Source organism: Hyaena hyaena, unplaced genomic scaffold (genome assembly GCF_003009895.1).
Source record: "Hyaena hyaena isolate Hyena2069 unplaced genomic scaffold, ASM300989v1 scaffold_253, whole genome shotgun sequence".
Lineage (NCBI taxonomy): Eukaryota > Metazoa > Chordata > Mammalia > Carnivora > Hyaenidae > Hyaena > Hyaena hyaena.
In genome coordinates this window covers 1,694,048-1,712,118 of record NW_024080887.1, presented here as the reverse complement: position 1 = coordinate 1,712,118, position 18,071 = coordinate 1,694,048, and the positions used below count along the sequence as shown (strand labels likewise).

Sequence of the window (18,071 nt, the reverse complement as noted above, 5' to 3'; positions counted from 1 at the left end):
TAGCCCTCCGCCGGTGGCTAAATGCGCCTGCGTGCGGGGAGACACCTCGCTCCGTCTGCGGGCGGGAAGCCACAAGGAGAACCCGGATGGAACCCTGGCGCGGCAGGGGTGGAGGTCGCTGTGGACGCTTCTATCACCGCGCCCCGAAGCTTCCTGCGCGGGGACCGGACCAGAGGAGCCGCCGCCCTGACCGGTTCCGGCGCCCACCGGCTGGACCCCAGCCCTAGCGGAGAGCGACCTGGAGTCGGAGACGGGCGCCTGAAAGAAGCCCGAGCATCCCTTGGGCCTGCGCCCAGGCTCGGAGACCGGCGGGTGGAGACCCAGCGGAGTCTTCTTTGCTCGCCGCCGGCGCCCTAGCTCGGCCGGGCCGCTTCCCAAGCGCGCGGTCCTTAATAATGCACCAACAGGTCCTACCAGTTACGAGCTGCGTGTGCTTTACATGCATGCTTAATCATTAAAGCTCCCAACAGTCCTGTAAGGTAGGTACTATTGTCATCCCACTTGAGGAATCGAGGCTTGGAAGGGACCCAGCCTCCAGGTGACAAAGCCAGGATCCTAAGCGTTTGCCTCTGGGGCATTTGCTCAGTTACTATATTTCCGTTTCTCCGGGCTGTTGCCTTTACCTGCTGGGTGTACTGATGAATCCCGACGCCCGGCCACCCGCACCTCCCTTGGACTGGCATGGGCAACGGCTAGAAAGAAGTTGAGTGGTGTTTGCTCTGGAATTTGGGGTTTACGATTGCACTCGGGTGTTGTCAGTGCCGAAATCTATAGTTTAGCATTTCCCAGAGATTTCTGTGATATGAATGTTCACTTTGAACTGTTGTGATACCTTTTCATATCTACCCTTATACCTCATAAACTTGCAAAAACATTTTTACTTTGTTAGATCACATCTTTCACTCTGCATCTTGAGATAACTCCCAAACTCTCAAAAGAAGCATTAAAAAAAAAAAACCAATTATGTCTATCTTAATAAGGTAATGTGTTTTTTTGTTTATTTTACTATTATGGAAAATTCCCCACATAACACAAAAATAGTGAGAATAGTGTAATGATGCGAACCCATCATTTAGCTCCAACAGTTACCAACTCAAGGCCAATCTTAATGTCTTCTGTCTCGACCCCACTGTGTTCGTGCGTGTGTAGGCGCGCGCGCTGAAGTAGGGTACTTCAAAGGAAATTCCAGACGTCTTATCATTTCCCTTGTAAACCAGTAAGCCTGTATCTCCAATACATGAGTACTTTTTCTCACACAAGCATAGCATTATCACACCTGTTTAAAAGAACAGTAATTTCTTACTATGATGATGCCTTTTTAATGTTTACATATCTTAGGATATTGTGATTACTACTAAATACCACAGAGGAGCAAATGAAAACTGAGGTTTCTAAAACAAAAGGAAGCCCGTTGGGCGGTAGATTCCTCTTTCAGGATCTTGAACATCCCTGCTACCCATTCTCCCTTTTTGAGGGGAAAGGGGAGGCATGCTGCAAATGAATTTTTCTAAAAATTCTTTTGTTCAAAACAGGTACATTTTCAGTCAAAACATACTTGAGTAGCATAGTCATGGTGGATTGGAATAGACTCTTAACTGGTCCTGTAATAATATCTAATGAGACTGAAGCAAAGCTTTTTCACTCACTTCTTCCGCTCCCCAAAATATACATCGTAAATATACATAAGAGGATATAGAAAGATAAGCATTTTTATGCTGATGTCATAATTTTATTATCAATTAGGAGAGGTTCTAAACAGAGTTGGTCCTCTAGTCTTCATAACTTGACAAAAGAAAGCTTAAGATCAACCTTTAAACTTCAAATCGTCATTGCTGATTGGCAGACATCTTCCGACTTTTAATTGACTCATAACAAACAGCTATGTGGCATGTCACCTTATTAGTTTACATAAAAGTACATTTTAAAGCTAGTTAATGTGGCACAGTCACTAGAAAATTAGTGTTTTAAATTAATATTCTTGGCTTATTGGAAGGTTTTTTTATGGCCAAAGTGGGCATTTGGATTTAAAGGTATCCCTGTTAAGTTATTTCAGCCACATTCTGTAGTGTCGGACTTTGGAAACTTAAGAGAGTCACTTGTTTATCTGGGAGATAAAACTTTTCTTTTATATCTATTTATTTTATTCTTTTATTATTTTATTGATAGGGTGAGCGAATGGGGGACAAGAGCAGAGGGGGAGAGAGAAAGAAAGAAAAAGAAAATCTTAAGCAGCCTCCATGCTCAGTTAGGAATTCGATGTGGGGCTTCATCCCACCCTCCTAGGATCATGACCTGAGCTGAAATCAAGAGTTGGACACTCAACTGACTGAGCCGCCTAGGTGCCCCAGAACTCTTTTCTAAGGTATATTTGACCCTGTCTGTGGATTATACCTTGCTCATTGCTAACGAGGGAGAAAAAGAAAAGGCCTGGCTTTCTTTTCAGGTCCTTTGACTTTCTTTGGAGGTTATTATCAACTCAGAAACTTAAATGCCTATTAAAGCATTTAGACTATTTACTTAGCAACCTAGAATATGTGCAAGGTAGGGGTTGGCCCAAAGGACTTGTCTTTATTCCTTTAAATGTGACTACTCACTATGATGTGTATTAGAATCACCAGGACAAGATTTATAGTCTTTTCTTTTTTTTAAAGTAATTTTTATGGCCAACATGGAGCTAAATCTCACAACCCCAAGATCAATACCGACAGAGCCAGCCAGGTGCCCCAAGATTTAGTCTTTTGTCCTTCTGTAGAAGATGATTTATTAGTTCTAAAGTATGCAGGGAGATATATAATTTCAAAGGGTTCCCAGTGATTGTGATGAGTATCTGTTATTAAAGATTACTGTCCTAGTTACTTTTCATAAGGATTATCTAAAATGTTTATGTAGAATACAGATTCTGAGCCCCTACTGTAGAGCTAGAAAATGGGAATCTCTGGGGGTGGGGCCATGAATCTGAATGTTAACAAAAGACTTTGCTGAGTTTTCCATTTACTAAATGAGGAGTCACCACTTTCTAATCCTTGTCCTCAGATTGAAACAAATTTTAATTGTGGGAATACTGCTTATTTTCCTTCCATTGTTTCAGCTTCTTTCTTGACTGCTTTTACTGATGGGTAGTTCTGTGAAAAAGCATCATGAAATTCCCATTGTAACTCAGGGTGTCCTTCTGTGAGACAGGTTTCTGAAGTCTCAGTAACAAGAATAGTTGTGTTTCTCCTGAGCAACTTGTTTTCCTTTTGTGCATGGACAACACGAATCATGGACTGGTAGTGTGTTAACTTTGGAAGCAAGGAAGCTCCGAGCCAGATCTGTATCCTACTTCTGTGTCAAAGGCAGCTTAATAAGACTCATTTGAAATTCTCTGCTTAAGTTGGAGTCAAAGTCACTCAAGCATCAAATAGTTTTACAGACCTGTTTAATCCTTAACTGCTAAAAAGAACTAGCCAGTATGTCAAAATGTACCCTTAGAGCATTTAGTGAATTATTTCCTTCTCTATATCCTTGTTCATAACTGCTGGTGTCGTATGTCCTTGGCGTAGAATGAAAGGTGGGGGTGGTAGTGAGATGCCCTTTCAGGGAATACAAAATGTACCAGATTTGTTTGGAACCTACATCATTGAGAACAAATTAAGCCATAACTTCAGTTTACCAATAGAGGATTTATGGGTGTTCCCAATTTACATAAGTCCAAATCTCCCATACGTAACTTGCTGGTAAGTGGTACTAGCTGTGAGCTAATAGCTTTAAGTTGGACTTCCATGCTGCCATGGTTTACTTGATACTGACATGTTACAGGATATTTCTTGACATTGTACACATGACAGGATGGCATGTGATGTGGCTTTGTTTTAATTCGGTTAGCCACTGATTTTTAATGTGTGGGTTATATTTTACTCCCAAAGCAAAATTCTGCAGCATCTCTGGAATACTGAGAATTTTGGGGTGCCATGTCGAAGAAGCGCAAATGGGATGATGACTATGTTCGTTACTGGTTCACCTGTACATCGGAGGTTGATGGAACTCAACGGCCACAGTGTGTATTGTGTAACTCGATATTTTCAAATGCTGACCTCAGACCATCAAAATTGTCTGACCATTTTAACAGACAGCATGGTGGTGTAGGTGGGCATGATCTCAATAGCCTGAAGCATATGCCAACACCATCTGATGGGAGTGAAACCTTGAAAGCATTTGGAGTTGCATCTCATGAGGATGCCTTATTACAAGCATCATATCAGTTTGCATATTTATGTGCTAAGGAGAAGAATCCTCATACAATAGCTGAAAAATTAGTGAAACCATGTGCGTTGGAAATAGCACAAATAGTTTTGGGACCAGATGCACAAAAGAAGCTTCAGCAGGTACCTTTATCAGATGATGTAATCCATTCTAGAATTGATGAAATGAGCCAGGATATCTTACAGCAAGTTCTAGAAGACATTAAAGCCAGTCCTCTTAAAGTGGGTGTTCAGCTTGCTGAGACAACTGACATGGATGACTGCAGTCAGCTAATGGCATTTGTACGATACATAAAAGAAAGAGAGATCATAGAAGAATTTCTGTTCTGTGAACCTTTGCAGTTAACAATGAAAGGTAAAGATGTGTTCAATCTCTTCAGAGACTTCTTTTTGAAGCATAAGATCACACTTGATGTATGTGGCTCCATTTGTACTGATGGTGCCTCTTCCATGCTAGGAGAAAATTCAGAATTTGCTGCTTGTGTAAAAAAAGAGGTACCTCATATTGTGATTACACATTGCTTGTTGAATCCTCATGAACTTGTCACAAAGACCTTACCTACAAAACTGAGAGATGCTCTGTTTACTGTGGTGAGGGTAATAAATTTCATCAAAGGACGAGCTCCAAATCATCGCCTCTTTCAGGCTTTTTTTGAAGAAATTGGAATAGAGTATAGTGTCCTCCTTTTCCATACTGAAATGAGGTGGCTTTCCCGAGGCCAAATACTTACTCATATTTTTGAAATGTATGAAGAAATAAATCAGTTCCTTCACCACCAAAGCAGTAATTTAGTTGATGGATTTGAAAATAAAGAGTTTAAAGTTCACTTAGCATACCTTGCAGATTTATTCAAACACCTAAATGAACTTAGTGCATCTATGCAAAGGACTGGGATGAACACAGTGTCAGCTAGAGAAAAGTTATCTGCTTTTGTTAGAAAGTTTCCATTTTGGCTAAAACGAATTGAGAAAAGAAATTTTACCAACTTCCCTTTCCTTGAAGAAATCATTGTTTCAGATAATGAAGCAGCCAGCATTGGAGCAGAAATAACCCTGCATCTGCAACAGTTGAGCAACTTCTTCCATGGATATTTTTCTGTTGGAGATCTTGATGAGGCAAGTAAATGGATACTGGATCCATTTCTTTTTAACCTGGATTTTGTTGATGATGGTTATTTGATGAAAAATGATCTTGCCGAATTACGAGCTAGTGGCCAAATCCTCATGGAATTTGAGACCATGAAGCTTGAGGATTTCTGGTGTGCTCAGTTCACAGTGTTTCCAAGCCTGGCAAAGACAGCTCTACAAATCCTTGTACCATTTGCAACTACATACCTTTGTGAGTTGGGATTTTCATCACTTTTACATTTTAAAACAAAGTCCAGAAGCTGCTTTAATATGAATGATGACATCCGTGTGGCTATTTCAAAAAAAGTTCCTCGTTTCTCAGACATCATTGAACAAAAGCTACAGCTACAGCAGAATTCACTGTAAGCTGATACATTTTTAATGTATAATTTTTAATATATTCTTAATTTCACTGTAAAATTAAACTGCAATTCTATTTCTTCTATATTTATGGTATACCAAATCCCATGAAAAAGTGCAGCTTGTTTACCTTTTCACTTTCACATTAAGTCCTGTGAAAATGTTCTGAGAATAAGAACGCAAGCAGCAGTAAAGACTAAGTACCACTGCCTAGTTGATACATAGAATTCTCTTAATTCTAAGTATCTGTTTAACCTGTTGATGTGATACATAAAGACTCATAAGCACTAGACTATCCAGCTAAATGGTACACTAGGCTAGGAAGGGAGCCAGAGAAAAGAGAAGATCTCCCAGAACATGCCTCTACATCTTAAGAGTAAAGGTTGAAGGACCAAATGAGAGATTGAGGCCTTGCATCTCTGTAAGTGTTTTTATGGGGAGGTTAATGGGATCAGAAGAGGGGTATGAAATGTTATAGTGGGAGAAGGGATGATTCTAATTTACATAAGATTTACTTTTAAATGTTTTCTTTGGAGTTAGTTTTACAATGTCCAGTCCCATGCTCTAAATATCATGACATTAATAAATATTCTAATATCCTATTAGTCACTCTTTGTCTTCTTTTCAATTACATCAGGGCTCCAAGTCATTGAGGCTGCTAAAAAGAAGATACCAGAGCCTCACCCTAGAGATTCTGATTTAGCAGGTCTGTGATAAGCTCAATGGCCTTCATTCTTAACCAGCTTTCTAGATGGCTCTGATGGATTCTTTCAACCTCTAGCCGCATCTTATTTTTCCTTTACCCCACTTTTCTTACTTACTTTACATCTTATGCTATGTATAATGTTCTAACATAGTTCAAAACTTCTGAGTGGACCGGAATATAAAAAATAAATAAATTGACATGAAATCACTGTAGTAATTCAGGGCTATCAAAAAATTTCCAATGGGAATTTAAGTTAATATACTTCTGGATAATCATTTGGTAAAATATACTTTTTAATAAATTTACATTTTTATTTCAAAAGTTTATTATCTTATCAAAGTAGTGTGCTAAAAATGAGTCCTATAATGAAAAGCCACAGTTCCTTGCCTGCCCGATTACCATAACCATCTCTGCTTTAACTTTTTGTGCTTCCACCCTTCTAAGTAATATGTTTACACCAAACACATTTTGTGTTTTGTGTTTTGGTTTTTTATTAAGTAAACTCTACCCTCAACATGAGGCTCAAACTCACAACCCCAAGACCAAGCATTGTGTGCTCCATTAACTGAGGCAGCCAGGTGCCCCAACATATGCCAGTTTTGATTTATCAGCTTTATTTTTTGTAAGTTTATTTATTTATTTAGAGAGAGCGCGCACAAGTAGGGAGAGGCAGAGAGAGAGTAAGAGAGAGAATCGCAAGCAGGGTCTGTACTCAGGGCTCCATCTCACGAACCATGAGATCATGACCTGAGCCCAAACTAAGAGTCAGACGCTTATCCGACTGAGCCATACAGGTGCCCCAATTTAGAAGGTATATATTGGCTCCTCTAGATACTAGGTAATTATTCAATTTATAAAATGTTCATCTCCCCTACTATTCCCAATTTTTTATTATTGTATTAATTTTATTAATTTTAGTTCCCTTTTTGATTATTCATAACCCTTTGGGGATTTTTTCCCCTCTGGGAGTTTACCTCCTAGGAAGAATTGGGGATATCCACAAAGTTTTATTTATAAAGCAACTAGTTACAACATTTTTAGAATAGTGAAAAGCTGGGAGAAAAAATCCTGAAGGGGAATGGAATCTGACTAACTTCGGTGCCACCTGCAAATTAAAGTTTGTATTTCCTACATAAAACTCAGCTTCATCACCCTCCATACATAAATGCATACTGTCCATCTAAAAACGTAGTTAGAAAATATAAATTTTTTCTAGTATAATCTAGCGTTAAGAGCAGTGGGAAGAATTTCCAAAGCTAATACAGGAATAAATCTGGAAGAGTATGTATAAAGTTTCATATGTATGTGTATCTAAGAATAGGAAGGAAAAAGGATGGAAGCAAGCTCATGTAACGAAGCATTGAAACTAGCAGTACAAAAAGGCAAAACTAGAACACAAAGCCAGAAGCAATGACCTTTGATGGCAAGTATTTCATTAAGTCCACTAGAATTCTCTCTTGAACCAAATTCATTAATTTCTGCTCTGAAACAAAAACTCAAAGGTTTTTTTAAAAGTTTATTTATCTATTTTGAGAAAGAGAAGAATGAACAGGATAGAGAGAATTTCAAGGAGTCTCTGCACCATCAGCTTAGAGCCTGATGGAGGACTCAAACCCACGAACCATGAGATCATGTGCTAAACCAAAATCAAGAGTTGGACACTTAACTGACTGAGCCACTCGGGTGCTCCAACTAAAAAGGATATTTTAAAGGGAATAGCTGAGTTTTTAATTTATTTTCAAATTCAATTTTATTTCCTCCTGATCAAATTAAAGAAACTACAGTGTCTGCTAAAATGAAGAAGAAACTTAGATTTTTAAGTTAATTTTTAAGTTAATCTCCCACAGGGGCATCTGGATGGCTCAGTTGGTTAAGCGTCTGTCTTTAGCTCAGGGCACGATCTTACGGTTCGTGGGTTCAAGCCCCTTGTTGGGCTCTGTGCTTACAGCTCAGAGCCTGGAGCTGCTTCGGATTCTGTGTCTTCCTCTCTCTCTGCCCTTCCCTCACTCATGCTCTCTTTCTGTCTCTCAAAAATATAAACATTAAAAAAATTAAAAAATAAATTTTTAAAATATCCCACAAAGATACACATGTTGGCACTTATAAGTCATATGTTGGTTTGTTTTTCTCCCAAGAAAGAGATATTTTTCTTATGTTTTTACTATACAATTAAAGTCACTGGTAAATTGCAAAGAATCAGGATGAAGATGTAGTCTTTATGACCAGCAGATGTCACTCTCTGTGTATGATTAGTTGAAAGTAAATGTAACCGCATCATAGATTTTGCCAAATATCTGATTTTAAACATCTCTAGAAAAAGGATTAGTAGCTCAAATTAAAAATGCCTCTCCTGTGCCTCTGATGGCTTAAAATTGGCAGACAGAACGATGGTGGAGCATTGAGAAACGGGTAGGAAAAATAACATAAATGGCTTTTTCTCTAAAACTGACTTGAGCATATGAATATTTTGACAGCTACTTTTCTAAGCCAACAAAAGCTGCCTGAAGGGGGTGTATAGGTCAGCACCTACTCCTTTGCTATTCCATGACAGTTAATAAGGCTGGCAGAACTACCAAAGGCAAAGCCATACCTGGATAATGTGTCTTTTCCAGTGAGAGTAAATTGCTGTCGCTTCCATGATAGAAGGGATCTATGTAATACACCTGCAACTTAGTGCCCATACCAGGGCTCATTGTTGGTCTCTGGTCTCTGCTGTTGGCAGGTCAGGCACTCAGTAGGTCAGTCTTGGTGAGGGGACATCCATGTTGCTGATGCTGATAAGCCAACATCCTTGCCAGCATGGCCACTCTTATACTTGGGCCCATTGAGCTGTCCTTAGGATGACTGAAAAGGAGGCTAATAGATACAAAGTACATCATCTTGTCCTGATTATTGAGAGTCTCCTCTGTCTTTATTTAGCTTCAGCAAGGCCATTGAGAAGTCCTCAAGCCAAGGTCAGCTGTTATAAGAGACCCATATATACCTTAGTATTCCTGCTTCTCTCAGTCATTTGCTGGAAGCAGCCCAAGGGAAGTGTAAACCAGCCCAGGTGTGGTGATGAATTTCAAAATACAACAGCTGGGGCTCATGGTTAATTATGTCCCCTGTAGTTGTATGTCTAGAAAGTACATTCTTACAGATGTACAGTGTCCTTTGGTGAACACTCACTGGAGCACAATAATCTTCAATTCTCTACTTATTCTAAGAGATCCATCCACACAGCTCAACCCCAGATCTTGTCACTTGTTTTACAAATCTGTTCTTTCCAAGTCCTGAATAGTCATCAAATACTTAGTTAGCTGCCCTGGGATACTAGAGTTTAGATCCATACTTCTGGACAGTGCTCGGTGCAAACATAGTAGACAACCAATTGTACTCAGAATTCTCCTTAGGAAGATTCCCCTTCATTAGGGTATTTCAGAAACGTACTCAATTGAGGTGGTAATGCAGCAGTTTCGTAGCTACCAGTTGGCACCAGCCTATTAGGCAAAAATAAACTACAAACCAGACCTAAAATTCTTATTAGTCAGCTAGTCATAATTAACTCTTCATGTAGCCAAAGTTAGAGACTGAGAAAAAGGAAGCCTTGTAACAGGAGGAGGTGTCAAAGGAGTTAATCCTTGCTTTGTGCACTTGCTTGTGCTTTCTAGACCTGCCTGATCTCTCTCCCTTGTATACCATTTCTACTTGATGATTGATTGCTGCTGTGCACAGTCCAGTTAATGGCTTGCTTGGTCACACAGCTCCCATGGAACTGGTTCTCAAAAGCAAAATCAGTTATCTTCAAAGAGGGTGTGGATTTGCTCCCAAATCCTAGAGGTATATGCTTTGATTCTCCTACTGGCATTTGCCTGAGGCTCCATACAGAACCCTTACTTGCCACATTAAGTGTCCTTGGATCTGCTGGTCCTAAGTTTCAAGTGACCAAGTAGCTAGCACTACAACATGGACTTTCTACAGAGCCTTTTCCAGTCCACCCAAAACTGGCAGTGTTAAGGTAAATGGGTCAGAGTGATACACTCAAATATGATACGTATTGCCTATAAAAGCCAAAAGTCCCACCAACTTCAAGACTCTGTTGCAGTGGTAGGTGATAGAAGGTACAGCCACATGGGTTTCAGCTCGAAAGAACTATTGCAACATGCTTCAGACCACCAGCACATCAGAAACTTCACCAAGCCACACGAGTCCCTGGATTTTTATGGGGTTTAGCTCCCACTCTCCAGTCTGCATTTCATCAGTGAAGTGGACCAGTGTGATATACTGTGACATGTCAGGATGATCCCAGTCTCTGCAGATTATATTATAACAGACAGTAGGTTGAGGTAGTCCTAAAGAAAGACTGTAGAGGTGATCTCTTGGTTCTGCAAGTAACAACAAGCTGCTTCTGGTCATCATTGCAAATTGATATGGGGGGGAGGGGGTGGACATTTGCCAGATCACTAATGGTATATGAAGGGCCATATGGGTTGTGTTGATTTTGTCTCATAAAGACAGCACATCTGAAACAGCAGCTGCAATTGGAGTCATCACCTGCGTAAGTTTATAGTAATCCATGTAATTCTCAGATCCATCAACTTTTGGCAGAGGACAAACATGAATTTAAGTGGAGATGTGATAGATACAAAGCCTGTGGTGATGGCAGTAATCTCTGCAATTTCCTATAGGGATGTGCTATTGCTTTTGGCTTACTGCCTTGGTAAGGAGGCAACTTTCTAGGGTCTCCTTCCTACTTGGTCATTTTTACAACAATAACCCTCAGTACATGGATCAGTACATGGATCGGAGAGGAAATTTGGGGATTCTGCCAGTAATGAAGTATGTCTAATGCAATTTACATGTTCAAGAACTAGCGATACAACCACTGGGTTCACAGACCTACTAGCCTCTCTTTAATTTTAAGTTGGATCAGTATCCCATTCATTACCTGATGACTGTTAGCCCCCATGTTGACTGGTGCACCATTGTAGTGTTTGGGGTCCCAGAAATTACTGCCATTTCAGAGCTAGTGCTTATTAATCCCCAACAGATTTGAGGATTTTCTTTTTTTTTGCAGTATACAGTCTGCATTAAAGATTCACCCCATTAAAGACTGCAGCTCTCTGGGGAAGTCTTGAAAGAAGGTTTATAGTATACATAGTGGCAGTGTTGAGTTCTTAAGAGAATTCAGCATGTCCTTCAGTCAAGGGGCTCTGGGTCTGACAGCTGGCTTAGGTCTGGAAACCAGAGGAGAGGCTATGACTCTCTCTGTAATGACTTTAGTCAGACTTCTGAGCACCAGGCCTAGAGTTTTTCCTATTGTGCTGATTAAGTAATATTTGGTAGACTTCCCATCTATTTCATTCCTAGGTCTCTGTACCAACTCGCTACTGTATTAGGGTTCTCCAGAGAAACAACCAATAGGATGTGCGTATATATATACATAGGAAGATATTTATTATAAGGAACTGACTCATATAATATAGAAGCTGGCAAGTCCAAAATTGGCAGGGTGGGCTAGTAGGCCAGACAGGCAGGAAAGGGATCCAGTCTGAAGACAGTCTGCTAGAGATTGCTCTCTTGATTGGGAGACTTGGTCTTTTTATTCTATTCAGGTCTTCAACTAATTGGATGAGGCACACTCATACTTTGGAGAACAATCCACTTTACTCCAAGTCCACCAATTTAAATGTTAATCTCATCCAAATATACCCTTGCAGAAACACCCAAATAACATTTTCCCAGCCAAATTGACACATAAAAGTAACCATCAACAGCTACTATCAATGATCCCTGGTGGTCAAAACATTCTGATGGCTGTTTTGTCCCTGCTGTGTATTATGTTAAGTGTATCCACCTTATTTCTAATGACTTGAACACTGCCATTTGGCCTCTGCTTTTCTAGATCCCTTCAAACCCAGTGAAATTAATGAACAGCATTGAACCGGTGAGAGCATCTTCTACCATTATACCAGCTTACAGAGAACAACCACCACAGAGATTTTCAAGAATATGGATAATCTCCTCTTTAATGTACTGCTCAATACCTTAGTGAAGGAGTGTCTGCTGGGTCCTCTTGAACCATACCCTAAATCTTTTCATTTCTTTCTCTGCATTTGCCAAGAAAGTTCTGTGATTTGAAACTTCTTATATTTAGGTCACTGTTGAGTCCAAATAAGCAAAATCTTAGTGCAAGTTAGCACATTAGAGAACCCCTGGTGAGTATACCTATATCAGTCATTTGACTGTTATATTCTGTCTTCTTGGGTCTAATGCTCTTAGACTTCCATTCCACACATATTCACTGGGTTTCTGCCTATATAGATTAGAAAAATCTTGCAGTTATCTTAAGTGATAAAATCTTTCCTTCAGGATCAGACTCTGAACTTGTTTCCTTGCAATATGCTGGATCTGACCCTAGTTATGGGTCTAGTGGCAACAAGGAGCATTGGCATAGATCTTGAAGAGCGAAGGCATCTTCTTGAAAGGCACCTGCCTCAGGTGAGGTTATTACACGGACTTTAAGGAAAGGAAGCCTAATCTCAGACACGGAAGGTGAAGACAAGGAAGACTCAGAATGACTTAGGGGTTAAGATTTTCAGCTTCCTCCAAGCTCATGCAGATGTCCTCACCCCAAGTTATGGAATTAGACACTGTCCCAATTCTCATCCCAGCTTTCACTGGAAGACGTAGACTCTGAAATCAATTTACATTTAAATTCTTCAACCCTCACAATTAAATATTGTGTCTGAGTTTGCAGTACAAAAGATTTGAGATACTTTTAGGGCTGCCATAGAATCTCCCTAACCAGGACTTGAGCTGAGACTTTAAAAACCTGAGCATGTCATTTTCTTTGTGTAAGCCCTCCTGTGCTCTCAGAAGAAGGCATCCCACCCCACAAAGCTCGAAGTCCTCATTATTCCCGGCCGCCGCTTGATCTCCCAAGGCACCTGCTTCAGGGAGTTGTTCATCCCAATAGTCTACAGCCAGTAATTGGATCAATCAGTACCACTCCGTGTCACAGGCTGCCGGCATCCCATTTCCATGACAAGAAGCTCAGTATCCCATTCAGGTCTAAAGACAAATCCAAACACCTGCAAAAATTCCATCTTTGAGGGTCTGTTTTCTGAGACTTCTGGTACCAATTTCTGTATCAGTCAGGAGACACAAAATCTACAGATTACTTTCACAGAGAGAATTTAGTATAAAAAATTGTTACCCAGACATTAGACAACTGGAAAAGCAAAAGGAATACTGGAGTAAAAACACCGAAGGTAGTTACCAGCCCAACGGCTGGAAGAAAGAAGAGCTTGGGATTAATAAAATTTGGTAGCTTGGATAAAGGGACAGGAAAGGCATCTGCCAGCTGTTACCAGTATGTCTGAAGAAGTATAATGAGGCTGGTTCTGAAATTGTGGAAAAAATGTAAACTTGAACCAGCTGCTCCCATTGGAAAGAATTCTGTCATTGCCAGAGTGAGGAACTGTTGTTTGGGTGACACTGACAGTAACAGGAAGCAAAACAGAAAAGAGCAAGTTCCTGGCCACTCCTCTAGAATCCCAGTCTGCCTCTAGTGCCTCCTGTTGGCAGACTAACAAAAGGTCAGCTCGCAAAGAAGAAACCATTTGCAGAGTCCCAGCCTCATAGAGCAGAGTGAAGCTAAGAGACTTAATAACTGTGTGTGTGTGTGTGTGTGTGTGTGTGTGTGTGTGTGTGTGTGTGAGAGAGAGAGAGAGAGAGAGAGAGAGAGGAGAGAGACCTTTTTTCTTCATAAGCAATAGCACACATAAGGATTTTTATGCCAATCATAAATTAAGTGAATAAGACATCTCGAGCTAAGTGTCTTCTGAGTGTTATTTCAAAGAAATCTGTAAAAGTCTTTTGAAATACAAGATTTAGAGAAATTGGCCTCTTTTCACTGCACAATAACAGATAGATTAAAATTTTCTTTCTAGACACTAGCCAAATCTCACCTATGCAGTTAAATCATGCCTTGTTTCCTCAATCTGGGATTTCTGCTTTTCTTTCTATTATTTCTCATAATCCCTCCTCAAATTGTTCTGGCAAAACGTGGCAAGGCCTTGGTTTCTATACTCATTCCCATGCTGCTCTGTCTCAGAGCTTGATTCTGTAAAACCTTAGACTTTCTTAGCAAGGCACGCCCCTGAAATCCAAATGTCTGTTCGTTTCTGGTCCCCACACTGACTTGAGAAACGTCATCAAGAGCTTTTTGCATTAGACTCCAAAATGTCTCTCCAACCAAGGTCCCTCGAGTTACATCTGGAAAGTGGTTGGATCTTTTCTGGGTCATTTCCTGTTGAACATAAAGTAGTATCTATTTTGGTCTGACTTCATTTGCGCTGGGACTACTTGCAGGCTCGGGGCTTTAACTCTCCGGAAACCTTAGGCCAAAGAAGCCTCTCTGAACTCTCCGGTTCCTTTCCTTCCCGTGAAGACTGTGATGGCTGTGCTTGCGGAAGCGCTTGCCCCACTGACTGTGGCCCCAGCAGCTTAGGGCCTGATGAGGGCTGCGTGCTCATCGCACCTCTGTCCCCGCTCACTGTGTAAGCTTGGGATGGGCTGCTTCTGTGCCTCCATTCCTTCAGCTGTTTGATGGGAGAAGGACTAGTCCCAAACTTGAAGAACAGAACAGAATGCTCTGTGAAATGTTTTTTATTTACAGAAATTATATAACTTTAGGGGGAGGGTCACTTTTATTAACTCTCTCAGCTCTCTGCCACATCCCCAGATCCATCAGAGCAAAGGAAAAATTTCCAAGAAGTGCAACACAATATATTCTTTTGTTTTAAATTTTATTGAGGGGAGGGGTATGCAATAAATACTAGATTCCCATGGTTTAAAAGTCAAATTATTGGGGCGCCTGGGTGGCTCAGTTGGTTAAGCGTCCAACTTCGGCTCAGGTCATGATCTCACGGTTCATGGGTTTGAGCCCCGCGTCGGGCTCTGTGCTGACTGCCAGCTCAGAGCCTGGAGTCTGTTTCGGATTCTGTATCACCCTCTCTCTCTGACCCTCCCCCTGCTTCCTCTCTCTCTCTCTCTCTTTCTCTCTCTCTCGGAAATAAATAAAACATTAAAAAAATTTTTTTAATAAAAAAAATAAAAGTCAAATTATTCTGGGGGCGCCTGGATGGCTCAGTTGGCTAAGCATCTGACTTCGGCTCAGGTCATGATCTCATGGCTTATGAGTTTGAGCCCTGCATCATCAGGCTCTGTGCTGACAGCTCAGAGCCTGGAGCCTGCTTCAGATTCTGTGTGTGTGTGTGTCTCTCTCTGCCCCCCCCCGCCCCCCCACTGACACTCTGTCTCTTTCTCAAAACTAAACTTAAAAAAAAATTTTTTAAGTCAAATTATTCCAGGGGTGCCCAGGTGGCTCAGTTGGTTAAGCATCCAATTATTGGTTTTGGCTCAGGTCATGATCTCACTTTTCGTGAGTTTGAGCCCAGCAACTGGCTCCACACTGACAGTGCAGGGTCTGCTTGGGACACTCTCTCTCTCCCTCTCTCTCTACACCCTCCCCTCCCTCCCAAAATAAATAAATAACTTAAAAAAAAAAAAAGATTGGGCTCCACCTCATGTTTATTTAAGAAAAAAAAGAGTCAAATTTTTCCATACTATGGAAAAGAACTCTTCCTCTTAACAGTGTTTCCCAGTTCCCCTCTCCAGAGACAACTTCTTGGGTCGCAATGTCTTGTCTCTCTTTCTTGAGACAGATTATGCTCATACATCCATGTGTGTTTGTGTACATTTTCCTCACCCCTTTTTAACTTGGTTGATAGCAAACTATACACACTGATCTACTCCTTATCTTTCTCTCTCAATAACATATCTTGCAGATAATTCCATAATAGTACATAGAGCTCTGCCTCTGTGTACGTATGCATAATGATTTATTTAATTATTTAATTAGTTTGTTTAATAAGTTCCCTATGGCTAGCCATTTAGATTGTTTCCAGTCTTTTATTAGTTCAAACACAGTTGCAACACTTCCAGGATAAATTGTGGAAATAAAACAGCTGCATCAAAAATAAACTGTGTATTTTCAATTTTTATAGATCTACAATGTTTCCTTGCAGTTCAGCTATCATCTTGTTTGATTCTAAGTGACATAATACCCAGGGCAGCCAGCATTCACTCCAACATCATGATCTTTCTGTAATAGCATCAAGTCCTCTCTTTCAGCACGTCTCTCCCCAGTGCTGCCACATTAGCAAGACCCCATCAGGAATAATCTCATCCTAGAGAACTCTGTAGTCCCAAAGCCCCTTGTTGAAAGTAAACATTGACAATCTAGGTCATGGCCATTAGCTATTTGGAATGATTCATCAATCATTTTAAACCCTCTTTTGTACCAAAATTGGAGAAAGGGAAGGGTGGAAAAAAAGACAAAAAGGAAGGCCACAAACATCTACATTTTAATCATGGATGGAAGTCAAAATATTGTGGACTTTCATTGTCTTGACTCCACAGCTGACTACCAAGTCACTGAAGGACTCTGCCCTCTTCGTCCACATGTGTGAAATGAAGACCAAAAACCAAATTATTCCTCAGGACCTTTCATCTATTGAAGATCCAGATGCAGTGCAGATCAGGGGCACTTGTCCCCCTAAACTCACCATATTCAAAAAGCAAGAGATGTCACAAATCAGTATATGATTAATGCCCAAATGGGTGGTACAGTTGAGAAGGCATTTAGACAGTGGTGTGCTGGTAATTAGGCTGGAGGCTGGGTTGAAGGAAGAGAGTCTTGATTTCTAGTCTTTGTTGATTTCTGTCATATAATTACTCCCACTATGACAATTGCAAACTTCAGATATGTCACTTAACTCAGAATTGGAAAGAGGAACACGGAAGTGGCTGCTGTCTCCAGCAAACCACTAGTTAAGAATTCAAAGACAGCATATTCTTCAGACTGTTCTGTGTTGAGAGGCCCTTCATGAAGAAGAGATTTGAAATAGGCACTGAAGGATAGTACTATAGGAGTCTTCCCATGACTTACCATGGGAACAATTCATACCAGCTTAAAGAAAGAGAGAGAATATGAGAATGTGAATGTTGTCCAGTATCTGGACAAAGGTTTCCAATAATGTAGTCAGAGCACTCTTTCTCCCATCTTTCAGTTCTTGCATCTGCTTCTATTTGTATATTGATGTCATTGACTCCTCCCTCAAGCAGGCTCCCTCCAAATGACAGAAAAAAAGGCTAGCGCAGCTAGCAGAGAGAAGAGAGGGGAGAGAGAATCCCAAGCAGGCTCCTCACCACCCAGGGCTGTATCTTTACAGTTAACAGTTCAGAAGAAGAGCAGTACTCTTTTATGGAAATCACATGGGAAGTCTCTGATTATTTCTGCTTGAGTCTCATGCCCACCATTTGGACTCTTTACTGGGCACAAAAGAAAGAGGTACCTGATCCACATGCCCATGCCCCTGCAGCTAGAGGGCAGGCAGAGTACTAAGATGGACCACTTTTTCCCTACCACCCAATATACATGAGAATCACCCAAATAAAATTCCCCAACGGACAGAGGAATAATGGGCAGGTAAAATCCATGAATCTCTAGTAGACATATGGGTAAGGCTTTGTGGAGAGGCAGAAGAAGGGTTCTAGTTAGAGGGAACTGTGTAAGTGGAGGTACAGAC

At 40.8% G+C, this 18,071-nt stretch overlaps 1 protein-coding gene across 1 annotated transcript; it reads left to right on the top strand.

The window, feature by feature from the left end:
* The first annotated feature begins 75 nt into the window (after positions 1-75).
* On the top strand, positions 76-6,323 carry ZBED8 (zinc finger BED-type containing 8). The gene is made up of 2 exons (XM_039245333.1): positions 76-479; positions 3,906-6,323. The coding sequence occupies exon 2, from the start codon at positions 3,951-3,953 to the stop codon at positions 5,733-5,735; it is 1,785 nt and encodes a 594-aa protein (XP_039101264.1). The 5' UTR covers positions 76-479; positions 3,906-3,950; the 3' UTR covers positions 5,736-6,323.
* The last annotated feature ends 11,748 nt before the right edge of the window (positions 6,324-18,071 follow it).